The following is a 16,491-nucleotide window of genomic DNA, read 5'->3' as shown; positions in this document are numbered from 1 at the left end:
AACTGTACACTTGAAACTTATGTAATTGTATTAACCAATGTCACCCAATATGCAAATTGACCAAACGGTGAAACAACCAGAACGACTGCTCGACCAGTCACTATGAGACGCACTGACCATCTCTAGGTCCCTCCCCCTGGCCAGCAGGCTCTGAGCCCCCAATGGTGAATGGGGAACCGGGGGTGGGTGGAGGCGGTGGGGTGGGGCCAGCTGCTGGCAGCCGGGGAAGATGGCCCTGATCACAGGCCAGGCCTAGGGACCATACCCATGCACTAATTTCATGCACCGGGCCTCTAGTCTATATATATAAAAGGCTAAGTGTCCTTCTGACTGGTAGCTATGATGCACACTGACCACCAGGGGGCAGACACTCGAGGCAGGAGCTGCTGAGCTGTGGTGACTAAGCAGCGACAGTTCTCGGGTGATGCACCCGGAAACCAGAGAGAGGGAGCCCGATTCCTCAGGGGGCCACACGATTCCACCTTCAGCCAAGGTTATGTGGTTGCTGGGGCACTGTTGGCCCCGTATCTGGTTTACGGCACACTTATGTTTGTGTTCCACACCCTGTATGACAGCAACTTTGCAGAGTGCCCTCTTGCACGCCGGGACCACTCAGGGGATGTCGGAGAGCCAGTTTTGGCCCGATCCTCACAAGCCAGGCCAAGGGACCCCACCTGCCAGAGGGACCCCACTCACTCCACTGCAGGACCAAGGGAGGTTGGCTCCAGGGCGTGTCTGGCCCATCTTGCCCAGTCCCGCCCCGCCAGCCACCTTCTAATTAATTTCCTTTCAATGTGCATGAATGCGTGCACCGGGACACCAGTATTTAATAAAAGAAGAATAGACTGGACTCTCAAAGGTCATCTGTGGGTCAACTCTCTCTAAAAGACCACTCATTACACTGAAAATACCCTCAATGTCTGCTTCTTTATCCTTTGGTATTTTAGTACATTTTGCCTATAATTTAGTTTTCTATCTATCATCCATTTTATGGTCCAAGTCTATTCCAAGCTGGGAGAACAGTGAACATAAATTGCTTTGCAGATTCACCTTATTTTCATTTTTGGCAGCTTTGAGGGAGTAAAAGCTGTGTACTTCAGAAAATGAGAGCTAGCAGAGGCCTTTTGACCACCCTCCCATTTTACAGATGTGGAACTGAAGCTCAGAAGGAGGAAGTTACTTGCTCAGTTGGTGGAAGAGCTAAAACTAGATTCAGGCTAATGCAATTAATTGTAAATCTAACAAATATAAATGTGAATATTCAAAGCACTGATCTAGGAGCTACCAGAAGAAAAGAGTAAATTTCAACCTGGCTCTGAGGACTTGATAGTCAATGATGGCAGGTTACTTAACTACAGTCCATGATAATCTAGATGTAGGCAATGCATTAAGTGCTATTGTTACTATTTTTTAAATGTTTTTAATTTTTATTTGAGAGAGAGAGAGAGGAAGGGAAGAGAGAGAGAGGGAGAGAGAGAGAGGGAGAGAGAGACAGAAACATTGATTTGTTGTTCCACTTATTTATGCATTCCTTGGTTGCTTCTTGTATGCATTGTTGCTATTTTTTGATGATGAAAATGTACAAAGAATTCTCAACAGAAAGTCATCAGATTGGAAGGGATATTCAAAATCATATTACCCTAATCCACAATCCTGCTCTGCCCCCAGCCCACTAGGGCTATCTGAAATGGACAAAATACAAATCTGTGTTGGAAGCCAGTGGATGGATGGTAATGAATCTAAATCATATTCTGTTTATGTTGCTTGGCCTTTCTATGCCTTGGCTTGTCTCTCCTACATCCATTTCTTGTGCTTTCTGAGAGGTGAAGAGCTGTGTTGAGATCTGACACTCTATCATTCCAGTATGTCTTCCCCCAGACCATCTGGCCCTCTTACCATGACCTTACAGATCCCCTCTTCTTGGAACAATTCAATTAATAATCATAATTGTATCTAAGTGTTGAGCAACTAGCATATGTCAGACACTGTACTAAGTGCTTTTCTTATTCACACAGCCTCAGGTAATTCTCACAACATTAAAGACAAGGAAACAGCTATTCAGAAAAGCTGGGCAACTTCCCCAAGGCTACCTACACACTCCAAAGTGGCAAAGCTGGCTCTATAACCTAGGATGGTCTGACTCTAAAACCTAGGTTTTTCATTATAGCACATTGTTTTTCAAACACCAAATGCTAAACCCATGACACATATATTTTTAAAACTTTGATCTTATAATACATATCCTATATAATAAAAGCCCAGTGACCATAACAGCAGAATGACCAGAACAACCACTTGACCAGTCACTATGAGGTGCACTGACCACCTCTTGGTCTCTTTCCTCGGCTGGCAGGCTCCCATCGCCCAATGGCGAACAGGTACCTGAGAGTGGGTGGCATAGGATGTGGGTGGCACCAGGCCAAGGCCCCTGCCCCACTGGTCACCACACACAGAGGGCAACCCACGGCAGGGGCAGGACTGGCAAGTGGGCACAACGGTCAACTTCTTGGTCCCTCCCCCAGCCCACAGGCTCCAATCACCCAATGGCAAACTGGGAACCCAGGTGAGTGACAGCAGGAGGCGGGGCCGGCTGCCGGCATCCGGGGAAGATGGCCCTGATCGCAGGCTACACCTAGGGACTGTACCCGTGCACGAATTTGGTGCACCAGGCTTCTAGTATTTTTATAATGAAGGATATCAGTGCTAAGATGAGGCAAATATAACCACATTGCAAAAAAGTAAATTAAAAGATTGCTGACTGGATTGGAAGTCACGCCTGGGGTCTGGAAGTCACAATTGGAAGTCACAGCAGCTCCAACACTGAAGTGCACCCTCAGGAGTCAGTTCTTCCTGTCCTCATGAGTGGCAAGTTAGTATCTGACCCCACGTCAGTTTCATAGGGACAGTGTGAAATTATACCTTTAAAACATGTGTAGTGGACCAAGTTCAGCTCCTCAAATTATGAGAGAAGTGTTTCAGAAACATGTGTGTTGATACATCACAGATTCCAATTTTAAGCTAAATTTATGGCCCATCTTTTCTGACTCACATTTTGTAAAGAGTACAGAATGTGCCTATTGTGTTCTAAAGTGTTCTAAAGTGTTACCTTTACAACTATAAGAAACTGAGTGTCAAGGATGACAGAACTTTGCGTCTCTGTAACTTGAGGAGGACATAGAGCACATGGAGATAGCACCGCCAATAGATAAGGAGCTGGAGAGGAAGACAAGAAAGAAGTTAGAGGATTACAGATTTTTAGCTTGTCTCTGAAAAGGTAAGATTTATGGATTCAGAAAGTACCCAGTAATTATTTACTGAGTTAAATAAAACTTCATGTGAGAAAAGGAAAGAAAATAATAGCGAACGATAGTATGCGAAAGGGTTGTTTAGGAAGAACTTTCAGACAGGCAAGATTCTAAACTAGTGGGAAGAGGCTCACTTTTCCTAGCAATTATCTCAAATAGGATACATAAAAAGCCCAGGTGGCTTTGACCAGGACTGTCCAGCCTGGTGGCAAAAACAGACAGGATTATTTGGTCCTCTGACCCTACTCTCTAAAATGGGGAGAGATGAACTTGGTTCCCAGACCTGGTTGTGCCAGTTCCGAAGTTAGATGCTGCCACCTAGTGTTTGCTGCTCTCACCTCCCAATAACATGGTCTCCCTCAGACCTAAATACCAAAGGCATACCAACACAGAATCTACATTAAGGTATTTGTTGAATAGAGTACCATATTTTTCCATGTATAAGACGCTATTTTTTTTCTAAAATCGTTAGACTGAAAATCGAGGGGGTCTTATACACAGAAGTCAGCCAAGGAGGGAGCTGTGCAGGTGCAGAGCTGCCTACACCTTGTCCAATCACCAGCCTTATTGTTACTGACATCAGCTGATGTCATAATTGGAGGTGGAGGTGGAGAGTGTGCAGATGCAAAGGGACCAAAGCCTTCTGAGCCCATAAAGGTGTCAAAAAATAAAAAAGATAAATACTGGTAAGCAATTGTCTTATTCTGTAAAATTCAAACTGAATGTAGTCAGCTATGCAAAAGAGCATGTAAATAGAGTTGCAGAGAGACAATTTGGACCTCCTCCCACTGAGTGTGTGATCAGACAGTGGAGTAAACAGGAAGAACAACTCTTTAAGAGGCCAAAAAAGAAGAAGGCCTTAGGAGGAAAACCAGCAAAATGGGCAAACTTGGAGGCTTAAGACTTGGACTATGGAGCAGCGCCAGAGTGGCTTATGTATGTCAACCAAGCTTATTCAATATCAGGCAAGAATGTTTGCAAGCAAAATAAACATTGTTGATTTTACAGGAAAGGCAAAATGGTGCTTCAATTTCATGATGGGAGAAGGGTTGGCCATGAGAACACAAACAAAGTTAGCTCAGAAAATGCCACCAGTTTACAAGGATGATCTTAACATATATAGACAGTGACCCAGAAGACAGCAGTGATACAACAGGAGTTGAAGAAATTGATATGTCTGGAACTAATAGTGATGAAGAAGAGAGCAGTGATGCAACAGAGGCTGAATAAAGTGATATGCTGCATAATATCATATTACTGATATGTAAACATTACCCATGTTTACATATGTAATGTAAACAATGCGGTAATCCTATCTAATAATAGCGTACCATGTAAATTACCATCACTCCGCTAGGCCCACGATTGGGCGGCGGAGGCTGGGGGGCGGGACTCAGGGTGGCCTATCCGGCCATTGAGAGGCACGGATCCGCTGCCACTGAGCGGGGCTATCCTGCTGTTGAGAGGTGCAGGGGGCTGGACTCCCGCCCCCTGTGCCTCTCAACGGCCAGATCCGGGCCGCTGAGGGGGTCCCACCCTCTGCGCCTCTCAACAGCAGGGGAGACCCCCTCAGCGGCCGCGGACCATCAAAAGTGGGGGAGCGAGCTCTGGCCTCAGTCAGCGAGCCACGGAAACCCGGCAGAGGATGGAGAGCAGCGACGAGGAAGACATGGAGAAGCACCGCATCCACCTACGCCCCGTCGCTCTGCGCACACGCTGCACCTCCTGCCCTGTGAAGTCCGGGTTAACCGGCCCGCCCCTGTGGGGCGCTTTTTCACCCCGGCCATCCGTCAGGGTCCCAATGGACTCCAAGTGTCGTTTCGGGGCCGCAGTCTGAGGGGCGAGGAGGTGGAGGTGCCGCCTGGCCTGCTGGGATACGTGATGGTGATGAAGAGCAGTCGGTGGGGAAGCAGGACTTTTCAGTGGGATCCGACAAGGAGGAGCAGGAGCTGGTGGAACCCCCGGAGGCGCTGGAGTGGGACTTCGACCGCTTTATTCGTGCCTCCGCCAGTTTCAGCCGCTTCACCCTGTGGGGCCTGGAGAGCATCCCTGGCCCGGATGCCAAAGTGCGTGCGGCCCTGACGTGGCCCAGCCTCGCCGAAGCGATCCATAAACAGGTGCCACAGGACTGAGAACCAGCGCTTGAAACTGGAAGCCACCGATCCCTTCACCAGCTCTCCACTTTGGATCCACTGAGTCCACCACCCCAATAAATGAGCTCTTTCACAGCAAAAACAAAAACAAAAAAAAACAAAAGTGGGGGACCTGGGTGCCTGTCTGCTCCGGCACCAGGCCTTTCAGAAGCCTCTGCCGAGCCGGAGGCTTCTGAAAGGCCTGGTGCACGAGTGGACAGGCACCCAGCTCCACCGTGAAAAGCGAAAGCGTGTAGGGGATCCTACACGTGCATGATTCAATCATGCACTGGGCCTCTAGTTACTAAATAAAAATGTGTTCTGTTTTGTTTAAAATATTTATTTCTTAATTTTAGATTGGAAAAGTGGGGGGGGGGGCATCTTATACACGGAAAAATACGGTACTCTTGAGAAAAATATGAGTAGTCATTACAGCCTTGAGACTTGAGAATCAAAGTTCAGTCAGACCTTCCATGTGTTGACTACACAGAGGTGCTACAGGGAACATGCAGAGAACCTGTTGTGTGCACTTTGAATGGAAGACAGGCCCAGATGATGGAATATGGGGGAGGGGATTACAGATCAAGGTAAGGATTGATTTTCTAACACTGAATCTCTAGTATTGCCTAGTGGGGGCAGGTGTTTCTTGTCACTGGGAGCGTGCAGGCATAGCCTAGGGTAATTCTTTGCAGGAAAGTTGAAGAAGGCATTTAAAACAAAACACAAAAAATGGTTGATTGAAGCAATCTTGAAATCTGTTCTTATGCTAGACTTGGAGCACCCTGCACACGGGGATTTTACCATTGCATCTTATGTTTAACATAGTGGGTGGTATGTAGTAGATATAGATACTCAGTGTTTTGTTGAATTAATGAATATATTCACTTACCATTTCCATGAAGGAAGAAAACTAGCCCAACTAAAAGTTACTCAATGACAAAGAAAAATAAAACATTCTGACATTTAGAAGCTGGCCTGGCACTCAGACTAAGCCATGTTATTCTCCTACTGAACATAAACTCTCAGAATACCAACCTCAGACAAAGGTACTTGGAGACTGTGATAAAAAAGAGATAAAACAAGGTCACTTCATAATTTTGTCTAGTCACAGACAAAAATAAGCTCACTATGCCACCCGCAGAATACCAAGCAGCCCAGCCCAGCCTAAGCGAGTGCCTGCTGCCTCTTTACAAGTGGCAGTGCCTCCTCCAGTAGTCCTCCTTCCTACAGACTGAGATGCCCAATCAGAGACTTGCCCTGCTTTTGACAGCTCCCAATCGAAGGCAAAACCCCATTTCCTTAGATACTCCCCAATCACCTAACCCTAACCCAAATCCTACAGGAAGTTCTTTCTAACTCCCTTACTAACATACTCCGTGGTTCCCCATGGTCTGTGCTCTCCCTCACTAAAATCCAAGTTGCCTAACTACAGGACTGCTTCTGGTAGTCTTTGGCTAAAGGGCATTGACCAAGTAAATGCTAAGAGGGGGAAAAGTATGCTCTTAACTCCAGTGCAGAGTGAATTCTGTAAGAATCCCAGGTCATCGAGGGCTGTATTGGTTACACAACACTTCCTAAAAAGTGGTCTTACTTATTACCACTAACATTTACTGAGACTTACTCTGTGTTTCTACAGGCAGTATTTCATCACACAAGGCAGGTATTATCGCTACCCCTATTTACAGATGAGGGAGCTAACGCACAGAGAGTAGCCTCAAGTGCAGACAGCTGGTAAGTGGAGGTGGTGGGATTCCACTTGGTCATCTGACTCCCAAGCCCACGCTCCAATAAACAGGACTTGAGAGGTGTGAGAGGTCTGTGAGCTTGTGTTCTAAGGGCAGGCAGCAAGGCACGAGCAAAGGCACAGGGGTGATGAATACTTCTACGTAACAAGCATCTTGATTCTCCCAGTAAATTGTATAAAAATCGACATAACCCATGCTCCTCTCTCCACATACCCTTCAGCGCTGGTCCTGGTTCCCTTAACACTGACCCGCAGGGCTGGGTGCAGGAGTAGGGTTAGCACTCTGGTTCTTTAGGTGGCTTTGATGCTGTCACCTTCATTTTAATGATTAAAAAATGCTCCAATCTGCCTCCACCCCACACCTAGTTTTTCTCGTCTCCCCAAAGCCTGTGTGGCATTAGCTGGGTGTAGCCAGGGGCACTAAAATCAACCCTTCACCTTCACTCATCTTTCAGGTCTCCACCGCCATGTGTCACTTCCGAGGGAAGCCTTCTCTGGTCCCCTAGGATAGGTTGATCCCTTCATCACAGGCGCTCATACTGGCCTGAACTTCCCCTCTGGTAAACCTGTCATTCTTGTTACAGTTCAGCATCTGCCCCTCCCTGCTAGACTTTAAGTTCATCAGGGCGGGGCCATGTTGGACTGGCACACTGAAGGAACTCAGAGTTGCCACCTTGATGGGTGGTAGAGATTTGGGGGGGAACCAGGTCAATTTCTTTTCCTTCCTGTTCCAAACTCTTGCTTCCTAATGCATCATGATCCTTGCTCTAGTGTATTTCTTGACCCAAACTCAAAAATTGTCATCAGTCTGGCCAGATGTTGAAACCTAGAAATCTTTCAGGTCTTTTTCTTTTAACAATAGTCTGATTGGTCCTTCATAAACTTCACCTTCTGAAAAGTGAACCTTACCCCCCTGTGAGTTATCCAAGGTCACACTAAATTAAACAGCAAAGCCAGAAAACTCAGATACAGCAACTCCCAAAATGGTCCTTGATCTTCTTAAAAGGATAAAAGAGGAAATGGGCTTCAATACTGATTCTCTAAGATTGTTAATCAAATGTGGACTTATAATGCCTGCAGATACTATATGTTATCTAGGAGACATTAAACTGAAATGAGCCCTTCAGGAAAGGGTAAAAGGAACAGGAAAACACAAGAAGGACAATCTGTATTTATAATTAACTAGAGGCCCAATGCACGAAATTTGTGCACTGGCAGGGCCCTTAGCGGCTGCTGGCTGCTGGCTGGGTACTCCCTCCCTTCCCCTGGCCACCTGCCGATGTCGTCGGCCAAGGCCTCCCTCCCTTCCCTGGCCGGCCCTGTCCCCAGGTCAAACTCCCAGACAATTTGCATACTATGTTTTTATTATATAGGATACTGCAAAAATAATTGGAATTAAATTCTGATTGTGACTCCCCTAAACTGGCTTACCAAAGTGAAGTTAGCATGAGCCAGAATCATCATCAGCATATTGTATAACCTCTCAGGAGAGGGCACAGTAAGGCTTTTCAGCTGTAGAAAACACCAATGTCTTTGGCATAACCCTATGCTCCAATCTCATGAGAAGCCACTTAAAAATGAGTAAGACTGATGCTAAATTCTTAGATACACGGCTACACAATGAGAAAGTTCGAATCAAAGCCAGGTTCTTAGCCTGCAGTGCTAAAGAATGACAGCCAAGCAATTAGAGCTGAGAAAATGCATTCTACAGTCTTACAGCAGGAGACTGAGCTCAGTTATAGCAAGGAGGTCATTGTCTGGGTGCTGGAAATAAATAAGACATCTTTTTTTTTTTTTTAACTTTCTATTGAGTTTTAGAGAGACAGGGAGCGGGAGAGAAACATTGAGCCTGCAGCAACCTGGGCATGTGCCCTGATCGGGAATCTAACCGACAACCTTTCAGTGCCTGGGATGACGCCCAACCGAGCCACACCAGCCAAAGCTAAACAAGACGTCTTTTTACTTGAGATGATCAAATACAGTTCAGTACAGGAAGGGGCGGGGGCAGAGAGAGACTACACAACCTACCAAAGCCTGGAGTTTTTGAAAAACATGAGAAGTAAACTACCTCTGCAAAAAAGTGAAGGTTAATGGATGAACTCAATGTCTTTCCTAAATATTTAGGGCTCACCTCTCCTATATTTATTACTCACACCAAATAGGAAGCCCACAAAGAATTGTGTACTTCCCCTGGCCGGCATGGCTCAGTGGGTGAGCATCAACCTATGAACCAGGAGGTCACGGTTTAATTCCCAGTCAGGGCACATGCGTGGGTTGTGGGCTCGATCCCATTGTAGGGTGTACAGGAGGTAGCCAATCAATGTTTCTCTCATCACTGATGTTTCTATCTCTCTCTCCCTCTCCCTTCCTCTCTGAAATCAATAAAAATATGTGTTGTTTTTTAAAAAAAAGAATCATGTACTTCATATTTCTTTGAAATGTTCATTTCTTCCATCACCGTTGCCCCAAGCAACACCATAAAATTATTCACAGGAAGTGCGGCAGGGCGGCTGTTTTCACCAAACCTCTTCCTGCGTATTAGTACAAAGGGCTAGAAATAAGTACAATCACTTTGCTACAGTTTCTAACCAAACATAATTGTTGAGAAGGCTGGTGTTTTTCCTTTCCTGGCTAATCTCCATTTCCCCTTAAATTTCTCTTTTACAAGAACAAAACCCATAATTTCATCTAGAAATGGACTATCTGTTTCAAGCGATATGTTTATTGAAAACAACACAAACATCCTTCCCGTGGAGGGAGGACAACCTGGGACAAAGCACACGAGGACCTGGGAGACGCTTTCCAGTGCTGTTCCTGCGGCCTGGGAGGGGACCTCAAACACCGGACGGCTAGAAACAAAACGTATAAACATGGCACATTTCCACGTCGTCAATCAGAGCTCAGTTGAGTTTTCATAACAATGAACCTTAATTATAGCCCAACATTTAGACAGAGTGTGACATGATTTTAGTAGATGTAAAACGTGATTTGTTTCCACGGGTGAGCCTTGATCATTCTGTCTCTCATTTCTCTCAGCTTTAAAATTAAGGTGTCTTTGGATACCTTCCTTTTTTGCCAATAGAAGCTTAAAGACGAAGTGAAATGCCTAACTCACACCAAAAGGAGTTCCTGTGGCCATGCTGGGAGGGGCTGGCTGGAGGCAGGGTGGCGCAGGCAGCACCGTCACCTCCAAGCCGGGGAGCGCGCTGAGGAAAGGTGCGGCCACAGATTAGGCCTTGGTCTGTTTTGAAATTTTCAACAGCACAGAGTAAGTAATTTTCCTCACAGGTTATCTGATTAGGGCAGTGGTGGGCAAACTCATCAGTCAACAGAGCCAAATATCAACAGTACAACGATTGAAATTTCTTTTGAGAGCCAAGTTTTTTAAAACTTAAACTTCTTCTAACACCACTTCTTCAAAATATACTCGCCCAGGGCCGTGGTATTTTGTGGAAGAGCCACACTCAAGGGGCCAAAGAGCCGCATGTGGCTTGCGAGCTGCAGTTTGCCGACCACGGGATTAGGGTAATGCAAACTGAGAACAAGAGACTTGACCCATCTGCGAGTGGGTTACGTGGAGTTACAAGCAATAAACTCCTTCAGTTTGAGCTGAAAATTTAGGCTTAAATAATGCATGGTGGAGATGAGACACAGAAATCACAGAAACAAATATGTGACATAACAACCAAGACCTGCGATGGAGAGCTTTAATCACCACATGTAAAAACAGTATTCTCACATAGCAAAAATGGCTCCAAATTCTTCACCATCATCACCATAGTGTAGAGATGAAAGTCACACTAGTACAAAAACCTTCCTGCTCATAACAGCAAGATTTATGAAACTTTCTTTATAAATACATTTTTTTTACCCTGAGGCTGATATCACCAAAGTGAAAAAGCAAGGTCACTATCAGCTGGAATTCATTCAATGTAGAATATTTTAAATCACCGATTCTTTAACCTGGAGTGGCTTCTCTTCCCTTGCCCACCCATACTATGTGATGACAAGAAGAAAAGGTGACAAATGGATGGGTCCAGACCAGCATGTATAACATATTGACACCATGATTCTCAACTCAATCTACTGATCAATACAAAAAAACACACCTGAATTTTAGTGTCAATTAACTCAATGCTGTTACATTTAAAAATGATCTCAATTGGCTCTTTCTTATAAAAGGAGAGTTAACAGTAGATTCTCAAATAGTTCTTTCTTACAATGTCTACTGCAGACACTCTACTTCCTACAGATGAGCCAACTAATTAAGTTCATACAGATTGCCTTGCACATCTCAGCTCTGGGCTCTTAGTCACCCTGAGATGAAATCTGCACATGTCTAAATGAAAAATAGCCCCCAGACACTATAACAGTTATTCCAGTCAAGTGATGGGAGAGGCATCAGAAATCATGTTAAATCAGAAAAAAAAAAAAAAAAGACAGCCATGTTGGAGACTATGTAAACATTTTGGTGTGTAAAAATAAATAGCACAAAATATTTTCAAAAATCTAAATTCCTAATGTCTCTAACAAAGTTCTTTGTGAACAAGGCTAGAGCAATGGTGTACTACCACTCCCAAGGCAGCCTGGGGGCTTTTTCTCTGTTATTTCCATGATGATTTCTGACTGTTTCTAAAACATGTTCTTTCTAAATAGTCACAGCACTTCATCAAAAGTGGCTGCTAGTCCGCATAGCTGAGTCAGGAAATCTCTGCTGTCATTTAGTTTTAATTTGTATTATACATGCAATTTCCTGTGTACTACTCACTTTCCACTCAGTTACGGGTTCTGGGCTATAATAAATGTGGAGATAGTAGGTAAAGAATTACCAACCTAATCTTGCTCCATACTCTTCATTTTTATTATGCTTTGACGCCTTCCCACTTCAAATGACTGAACTGAACAACACAGACATGATCATTTACGGGATTTTTCTTGAGAAGTTAAATTGTGTTCACTAACTCTCAGCTCAAACTGGGTGAAGATAATGAAGACAATTCAGTATTAGATTGAAGGTTTTCTTGGAAAGGCTTGATACAAGTGTTCTTTTTTTTTTTCTTTCTTTCTTCCAGGTAGAACTATTGAAAATCAAGTTTGAAAAAACTGTTAACAATTGTATGGCCAATCCCCGATCTGATACCTGAACTCCTATACAACATCTCTGTCAAGTTGTCTGGCGTCTGCCAGAAAACCTTTAGGGGCAGGAAGCTGTTGCAACATTACTTCTAGAATCGGATAGCAAAACAGAAAGAACAGGGAAACAAACTTCCATTAAACATGATAATGAATTTTGTCTAACTTTTCAAGAGAGTTAGAAGATTGTCAATTGCTACTGAAAGGAATAAACCAGATTTGTTCCACGCATCCAATGATTCAAAATGGGGAAATACAATTCAGAAGTGAATTTTATAAATCACTGTTGAATAGCTGTGTGTGTGTGGTAATGGGGAAGCAGATAAAAATATCTTAGAAGTAATCACTGTAAGAACCCCAAAACAAAGGGAAAATATGTGTTTTAAATAATAAATAAAAGTCTTGCTTTAAAGCTGCAATGTCTCAGTACAAGAATTCCAGAGCCTCGATGGATGAACTGCAGGCTAACGACAGCTGAGGCATTTGTCAGTTCAGATGCAGGAGACAGCAGAGGGACAGGAGCAATCTGAGACGGCAGCCTGCTATCCTGGGCGGTCAGAAGCAGGGCACTCTACCTTGATTTTCTCCTTCTGGCTTGTTTGGCAGGACTGCAAATAGTTTTCTTATTTCCTACTTCTCTCAAGAATACTCAGGCTGCTTCAGGGTTTCAGAAGACCAACAAAGCAACATGTTGATTGGCGGACAGTAACATCAGAATTCAATTTTACAAAGGTTCAGTTCCTCTGAAGGAACACGTTTATGTCTATAATTTATTTTCTGGACATATATAGGAATAAGTCTATCTCAACTGAAAACGTTCATCCTGACAACACACACAGAAACTTTAAAAACTCTAAATGACCATGCTATCTGAGACTCCGCTGATTCATTTTTGAGTGGTATCTTTTACCGCGAGGTGTTAAAATGGCAATGGTGTCCATCTTTAACAAACAAGACGGTGAACAACTAGCAGAAACAAAACAACAATAAAACCAACCTTAAAGTCAGTATGTCTTTTATATGGAGTCCACTTTTTTTTTCATATCTGTTTCAAAAGTGTCAGATAACTAACATTAGTGGCTAGATGACAGGAGAGCAAATCTTCCTGCAAGAAAGAATAAACTTCCTTGACCACTGAGATTTGTAAGTCGGATCAATGAAAGTCTATTAAGTACTCAGGATAGATCTGGTTGGCATCAAACACCACAAAGATCTTTGGATTCCAGGTGTCGTCCACACAGCTGTCATATAAATTCACATAGCTACCGTCTTTGGAAGGAGGTCGCATGTATTTGGAGTCTCCATTTATATAATCTCCAATCAGCACTCGAGCAAGAAACATAGATTTATATGTTCTAAATAGATGCCGGTTTTGCAGGCTTACACCATGAATTTGGAATGTGTTTCCATGTTTTATGTCATCTTTGCAGAAGCGACTGGAGTAAGCAGCATCTCTAGCAAAATAGGTTCCTTAAACAAAAAGAACCAAGAAAAAAAAAAAAGCTAAGATTAAAGACTACTCTGAAGAATACATGAAACACAAGAAAAAACAGTCTGTTAGGGGAATAGACACATGCAATTTGTATAACAGAAATGGATGTGAAATGTCCTCCTATGTAGATCTTTAAGAACAGAAGTTTATCTGTTATGGATGGCTGTGATTCAGACTGCCACAGGGATAGATTTGTTAGTACAGACCAGTCCCCACCACCGACTCCATCACACCGTACCAAAAAGTACTGCCAGACTTGTTTTCCAAAGAAATCTTACAAAGAAACCCAATATGTAAGACTGATACAAACTATTTCTGTGACTAAAAGTGTGGCAGGACCTGAGTTTTAATTGCTTGGACTCCCTCCCATTTCTATCTCCTTCCACCGCTTTCCTCCCCGGCTTCCCTATACAGCAGCCACTGAAGCCCTGGAGAGCACAATGGAAACTGCTGGTCTACGGAGATGATTTCAAACCCCAGATACCACATTTCCATGATACAGAGTAACAATTCAATTGTATTTCTGGAAATAATAGAACTCTATGTCCCCAAGTGTGCAATGCTGTTCACATCCAGCCATCCCAACAGAACAATTCACCGGTTCATTGCCTATTTGGGAAAACTCAGTAAAGCATCTGACTCTTCGGAGGGGTCAGGCCTAGACGACTGACATCATTAAGGGAACGCTTACTCTAAAAATTTGTGAAAAATAATTGCAATGTCTCGTATTACCCAGTACTGATGGGATTTATGTAACACTTTTCTGATCCTCTTACAGTTAAAGAAATAAAATAGACTTTTTGGTAGTTATTTAAAAATTTTATTTACTTTTTTAAAATACAGCACACCCTAATCCTAAATGGTCGTTAGTTCTCTTGATGGAGGTAAGGTACAAAGCCAGAACCAGCAAAATAAATGTCCATCCCTTACCTTTTCCCCTCATCTCTCTCCTTGATTTGCTTGGGTAGTGGGCATAAATTGGAGAACTTGGACTTTCACAACATTAGGAAAAAGGTGAGGATTTCCCCCATTATTCCTTATTGCTCATTAATATTCTTACCTATCTTTTTCTAAAAAACAACACAAACAAAAAATACTAGTACCTAGACCTGTGTACAATGTACATTAATTTATTTGATAGTTCTCTCTTTATATGACATAAAAAGTTTTAATTTTATCCAAGGAAAGGACTTATACATGAAATTAAATGTAATGCAAAAATCAGTGAACATGGACATGATGCCCTGCGAGCGACTGGGAGCGGGGCACGATCTAACCCGGCCGAGTACAAAGGTCTTACTTCTATCTTGTACATGCAGGAGGCGGCTTTTCTGTGGCTCAGAACCTCGGAGGGTGTGCTGGGAACCTCGTACATAACTTTTAACTAATAACTGTCAACCCCCTGAATTACAGAACAGTCCATTATCTCTCAAGAGAGGAGATTTGCTCCTAGGACCAGAATTGGACCTGGAATTCTGATAATTACCTTTTCCAAAGAGAGCACCATGTATACCGTTTATCCTCCAATCAAAGTTATGAATGCAAATTGCTTCCACAAATTCACTGCTGGTACCATGAAATAGCATTTGTTCATTAATCTGAGGCACACCGCTTTTTTTTTTGAGCTGAGCCTTTTTCCTAAAAACAATACACACAGACATAAAACACACAGAAATATACCATAAGTGGCAGTTATTAATTTTTCAGGGAGCAAAATTCAGTAGAAAACGTGAACCAGAAAACCTTCTTTAACATAAATCATAAATGGACAAAGCAGCTCTGAAGAAGAATCTCAAATGCTCTTGGAGACATAAGTCATCTCATCAAAAATTATTAGTTAGCCGAAACCAGTTTGGCTCAGTGGATAGAGCGTCAGCCTGAAGACTGAAAGGTCCCAGGTTCCATTCCGGTCAAGGGCATGTACCTTGGTTGCGGGCACATCCCCAGTGGGGGTGTGCAGGAGGCAGCTGATAGATGTTTCTCTCACATCGATGTTTCTAACTCTCTATCTCTCTCCCTTCCTCTCTGTAAGAAATCAATAAAATAAAAAAATATTAAAAAAAATATTAGTTAACATTGAGACTTGAGGTTGCAAATTACACTCAAAACTATAGATATGTCAGGTGATGCCTATTATTAAAAAGGTGATTGCCTAAACCAGCCAAGTTTTACAGATGCCTAAAAATGGCAATATAAATTAAATAATACAAAGCTCACAGACTCTTTAAACAGTGAATTCCTTGAGCAGGGACTATGCCGTAATCTTTTTATCCTCAGAGATTAGAAAATATTGGTTAAATTAAACTGAATTAAGTCATCCAGTTCAACCTCTTCCCAATGGACAAATCTCTTTTAATAATGTAGGGTCGATTGTAACAGTAAAAAAAATACAAACAAACTGAAAACAGCTTAAAAATCTTTCATAGAAAAATGAATAAATAATTATTTACTTGTACATGAAAGTTAAAAGTAATAAATTAGATGTAGTACATATATTAACAGATAACTCTTGAAAAATAATGTTGAATGTAAAAAGAATGTTGCAAAAAAAAGGCATATGACTGAAAATAATACTGTATATTGTATAAGTATACATATATATGTAATCCTATATAATTAAAGGCTAATATGCAAATTGTCCCCTCAATGGGAGTTCGACTGGGGGGACGGGGTCAGTCCATCAAC

At 43.0% G+C, this 16,491-nt stretch overlaps 1 protein-coding gene and 1 pseudogene across 5 annotated transcripts in view; one reads left to right on the top strand and one right to left on the bottom strand.

The window, feature by feature from the left end:
- The first annotated feature begins 4,863 nt into the window (after positions 1-4,863).
- Positions 4,864-5,437, top strand: LOC307102419 (ribonuclease H2 subunit C-like; annotated as a pseudogene). The gene has a single exon. The product of its transcript is annotated as a ribonuclease H2 subunit C-like (transcript).
- A 4,053-nt stretch (positions 5,438-9,490) lies between these two features.
- The window catches only part of PARP11 (poly(ADP-ribose) polymerase family member 11), a 64,840-nt gene continuing 57,839 nt past the window's right edge, over positions 9,491-16,491 (bottom strand). For all 4 annotated transcript variants that reach the window (XM_079773647.1, XM_079773650.1, XM_079773648.1 and 1 more), the window contains 2 exons: positions 15,293-15,444; positions 9,491-13,784 (listed from right to left, as the gene is read on the bottom strand). In XM_079773647.1, the coding sequence (XP_079629773.1) occupies positions 13,468-13,784; positions 15,293-15,444 (469 nt within the window). In that variant the 3' untranslated portion in view covers positions 9,491-13,467. The remainder of the gene's footprint in view (positions 13,785-15,292; positions 15,445-16,491) is intronic.

The sequence above is a fragment of the Cnephaeus nilssonii genome, assembly GCF_951640355.1.
Source record: "Cnephaeus nilssonii genome assembly, chromosome: 6".
NCBI lineage: Eukaryota > Metazoa > Chordata > Mammalia > Chiroptera > Vespertilionidae > Cnephaeus > Cnephaeus nilssonii.
Note: the sequence above shows the minus strand (reverse complement) of the source record. Positions and strands in the feature narration are given on the sequence as shown.